Source organism: Mandrillus leucophaeus, unplaced genomic scaffold (assembly GCF_000951045.1).
Source record: "Mandrillus leucophaeus isolate KB7577 unplaced genomic scaffold, Mleu.le_1.0 Scaffold70, whole genome shotgun sequence".
In the NCBI taxonomy this organism is placed as follows: Eukaryota; Metazoa; Chordata; class Mammalia; order Primates; family Cercopithecidae; genus Mandrillus; species Mandrillus leucophaeus.
This window is the reverse complement of record NW_012107586.1, coordinates 3,587,650-3,591,232: the sequence shown is the minus strand read 5'-3', so window position 1 is coordinate 3,591,232 and position 3,583 is coordinate 3,587,650. Positions and strand designations below refer to the sequence as shown.

The 3,583-nt window shown below is 44.0% G+C and overlaps 1 protein-coding gene across 1 annotated transcript in view; it reads right to left on the bottom strand.

Moving 5' to 3' along the window:
- PLCD4 (phospholipase C, delta 4) overlaps positions 1 to 3,583 on the bottom strand; it is a 30,129-nt gene that overhangs the window by 12,954 nt on the left and 13,592 nt on the right. The window contains exons 5-6 of the mRNA XM_011964600.1: positions 2,841 to 2,970; positions 1,879 to 2,110 (exon numbers count right to left, since the gene is read on the bottom strand). Coding sequence (XP_011819990.1) covers positions 1,879 to 2,110; positions 2,841 to 2,970 — 362 coding nt within the window. The remainder of the gene's footprint in view (positions 1 to 1,878; positions 2,111 to 2,840; positions 2,971 to 3,583) is intronic.

Genomic DNA, 3,583 nt, shown 5'->3' with positions numbered 1-3,583 from the left:
TTTTTTTTTTTTTTTTTTCTGAGACATAGTCTGCCTACGACACCCAGGCTGGAGTGCAGTGGTGTAATCTCGGCTTCTACAGCCTCCACCTACCAAGTTCAAGCGATTCTCATGCCTCAGCCTCCCAAGTAGCTGGAATTACAAGCGTGCACCACCACATCTGGCTAATTTTTGTATTTTCAGTAGACACAGAGTTTCACCATGTTGGCCAGGCTGGTCTTGAACTCCTGGCCTCAGGTTATCTGCTCGTCTTGGCCTCCCAAAGTGCTGGGATTACAGGCGTGAGCCACCGCACTCAGCCTACAACCTCTATTCTGAACACCCAAACAAATCTGAAATAATTGATTGTAATGTTTTCTGTGTGACTCTAAGTTTTATGAGGGCAGTGTCCTTGTCTGATCTAGGCACTAATATATCTCTGGTGCCTACCATAGGTCCTGACACATTATAGCAACTCAATGAGCATTCACTGAAGTAGTGAATGAATGAATGAATAAATGAATAAAAGGGAGTAAGAGTTTAGACCCAGAATACCTGGATCACTTGTTGAGCTCTCGTCCATCCCAGCTCTTACCCTCATTCTCAAGAGAGGCACTGGCTAAGAGTCAGATGACCTGGGTTTGAATCTCAGTTCCTCTCTCATTATGTTGGCTTTGAGCAAGTCACTGAATCTTTCTAAACCTCAGTTTTCCTCTTTTATACAACTGACTTAATAGCAGGACCCATTTCAACAGATCATTGTATTAGAAAAGGTAGATGCCAGGCGCGGTGGCTCATGCCTATAATCCCAGCATTTTGGGAGGCTGAGGCAGGTGGATCACCTAAGGTCGGGAGTTCGAGACCAACCTGACCAACATGGTGAAACCCTATCCTCTACTAAAAATACAAAATTAGCCAGGTGTGGCGACACATGCCTGTAATCCCAGCTACTCGGAAGGCTGAGGCAGGAAAATTGTTTGAACCCGGGAGGGAGAGGTTGTGGTGAACTGAGATCATGCCATTGCACTCCAGCCTGGGCAATAAGAGCAAAACTGTCTCAAAAAACAAAACAAAACAAAAAAAGAAGGAAAAGAAAAGAAAAAGGAAAAGGTACATAGAGATATTAGAGCATTATGGGCTATGTAATAAAGGACCAATAAAGATTACTCTTGACTTGCAAGGTTGTACTAAGGACTAAATGAAATGAGGAATGTGAAAGTTCCCTGTAAATTATTTATTATTAATGTAAATTTCTCACAATCTGAAGGGAATGGAGGGCAGGAAATGAGTCTACTGAAGAGGCAAGAGGAAGAAACTTTGAAGACCAAGAGGGTATATTTCAGCTGCACTCGTTAAAAGCTAAATAACTGGCCTCCTTATTCCCCCAGCCACGGGCTAACTGGCTTTCTGGCTCAGGGGCTTAGAGACTCAAGAACCACTTGAATTGAAGACAACTCAGGAAAGGGCAGAGAGCCAGCATTTAAAGGAATAGCAAACAGGAACCATGAAAGAAGAACCAGAGGAAAAGGAATCATATGCACTAGAGAAGAGACTAAAGAAAGAGGATCAAAGGTTTTCCGTTTCCAGTGAGAGCAAAGCTGGTATCAGAAAGAACTTCCTGAAAGTAAAGGAAACATGAGCATAATGGAGGAATGGGGAGCCATGGACTCTTCTTCCTCCTGAGAGATCTAGCACCTCAGAGGAAACCTCTGTCTTGTCTGAACAGGGAATGCCTGCCCTCCTTTGGGAGGAGTGGTTAAATGAGATGATTGGGTAGGGATCAGGGTAGGGATAGACTCAACCTTCACTCAGGCAGATGGCTGCTTGTCTCTAGACCTTGTAATCATGCCCCTCTCTCCAACCCCTATGTCTGGTACCTCTTCACCTGATTCATCTTACCACTGTCTGAAGGTTCATAGCGGTCAATGAGTTCCAGAGCAAGCTCGGAGGTGCAGTCTCTCTCCTTCTGCTCCTCTCGGAGGAAATCCAAAAATTCCAGCAGAGTCAGCTTCTGCCCATCAGCTGAAAAACTTTCAAATAGTTCTTGCACCTCAGCACGTTTAGTCAATGCCTTATAGAACTCTACAAATTCTTCTCCTTCCAGAGTCCCAGACTGGGACGTGTCTGCTGCCTGCAAGAGAGGGTTTAGGGGAGAGTGAATGAACCTTTTAATGGGAAATGTTATTATCTTTTTATTTTAATTTTTAAAAATTTTTTTAATGTTTGTGGGTACATAGGTGTATATATTTATACGGTAAATTAGATGTTTCGATATAAGCATGCAATGTGAAATAAGCACATCATGGAGAATAGGAAATGTTATGACCTTGACTTGCACTGTAAAAGCAATTTTACAGACAGATAGATCCAAACATGCTTCCATAAAACTCCCATGGAACTCCTAACATTTAGTGTTCATAGAATAAATCACTTCAGTAGGTAAGAAGCAAAATTTTAGCCATACCATTTGCTACTAGAGAAAATTTTCAACTAGAAAGAATTAAATCTCCCAAAGGTCCCTAAAAGGTCAGAAGATCCCTCCTCCTATTTACTCACATTCCAGCTGGGGTTTTCCATTGTCCTAGGCACCTGTGAAATTCTGGCCATGGACAGAGAGGTCCTTGAGGTCCAACATAATAACATATTGTTATTTACCTTTCATAGAATTATGACTTTTCAATAAGACTGAAAGGCAAGAATCACCCCCTATACTTCCCATCAAGCCTAGAGCATTGAGCCTAGCACTTAGGGCACATAGCAGAGATTTAACAATTGAGTGTTGTGAACTGGGGTCAGAGGACTTCTGGCCAAATGAAAATGTGGCCTTGTTGGCTGTTGGAAATCCTTCCCCGCAGACTCACCTGAAAAAGACTGAAGGCATATTCTTGGTCCATTTCCACATTCATTAGGTGCAATAACCGCTGAACTTCTTGGAAACTCATCTTACCATCCTGATTTTTGTCTCCACGTTGAAACCAGTCACTCAGCCATCCAGGTATGAGTCAAGGCAAAAGTACTAATGTGTCTGTTTGTGTGTGGAGTTGTGTGTGCACATTCATCCACTTACATCTCTCCCCTGTCTTTCCTGCCAGTCTCTCTCCCCGGTGCCAATCCATTCTCCACACAGCTTCTAGAATAATCTCTCTAGAGCACCAATCTGTCTTGTCACTGTATGGCCCAGGCACCTGCAGGGACCTCCCTGTTGCCTGCAGAAAGACATCTATATTCTGGCCAGACACAATGGCTCACTCCTGTAAACCCAGCACTTTGGAAGGCCAAGGTGGTTGGATCACATGAGGTCAGGAGTTTCGAGACCAGCCTGGCCAACACGGTGAACTCCCATCCCTACTAAAAATACAAAAAATTTATCTGGGTGTGGTGGCACACACCTGTCGTTCCAGCTACTAGGGAGGCTGAGACATGAGAATCGCTTGAATCAGGGAGGCAGAGGTTGCATGGAGCCCAGATCGCACCACTGCATTCCAGCCTGGGTGATGGAGTGAGATTGTCTCAAAACAAAAAAAGTCCATATTCCTTTAGGCGTTTTTGTTTTTGTTTTTGAGACGGAGTCTTGCGCTGTCACCCAGGCTGGAGTGCAGTGGCG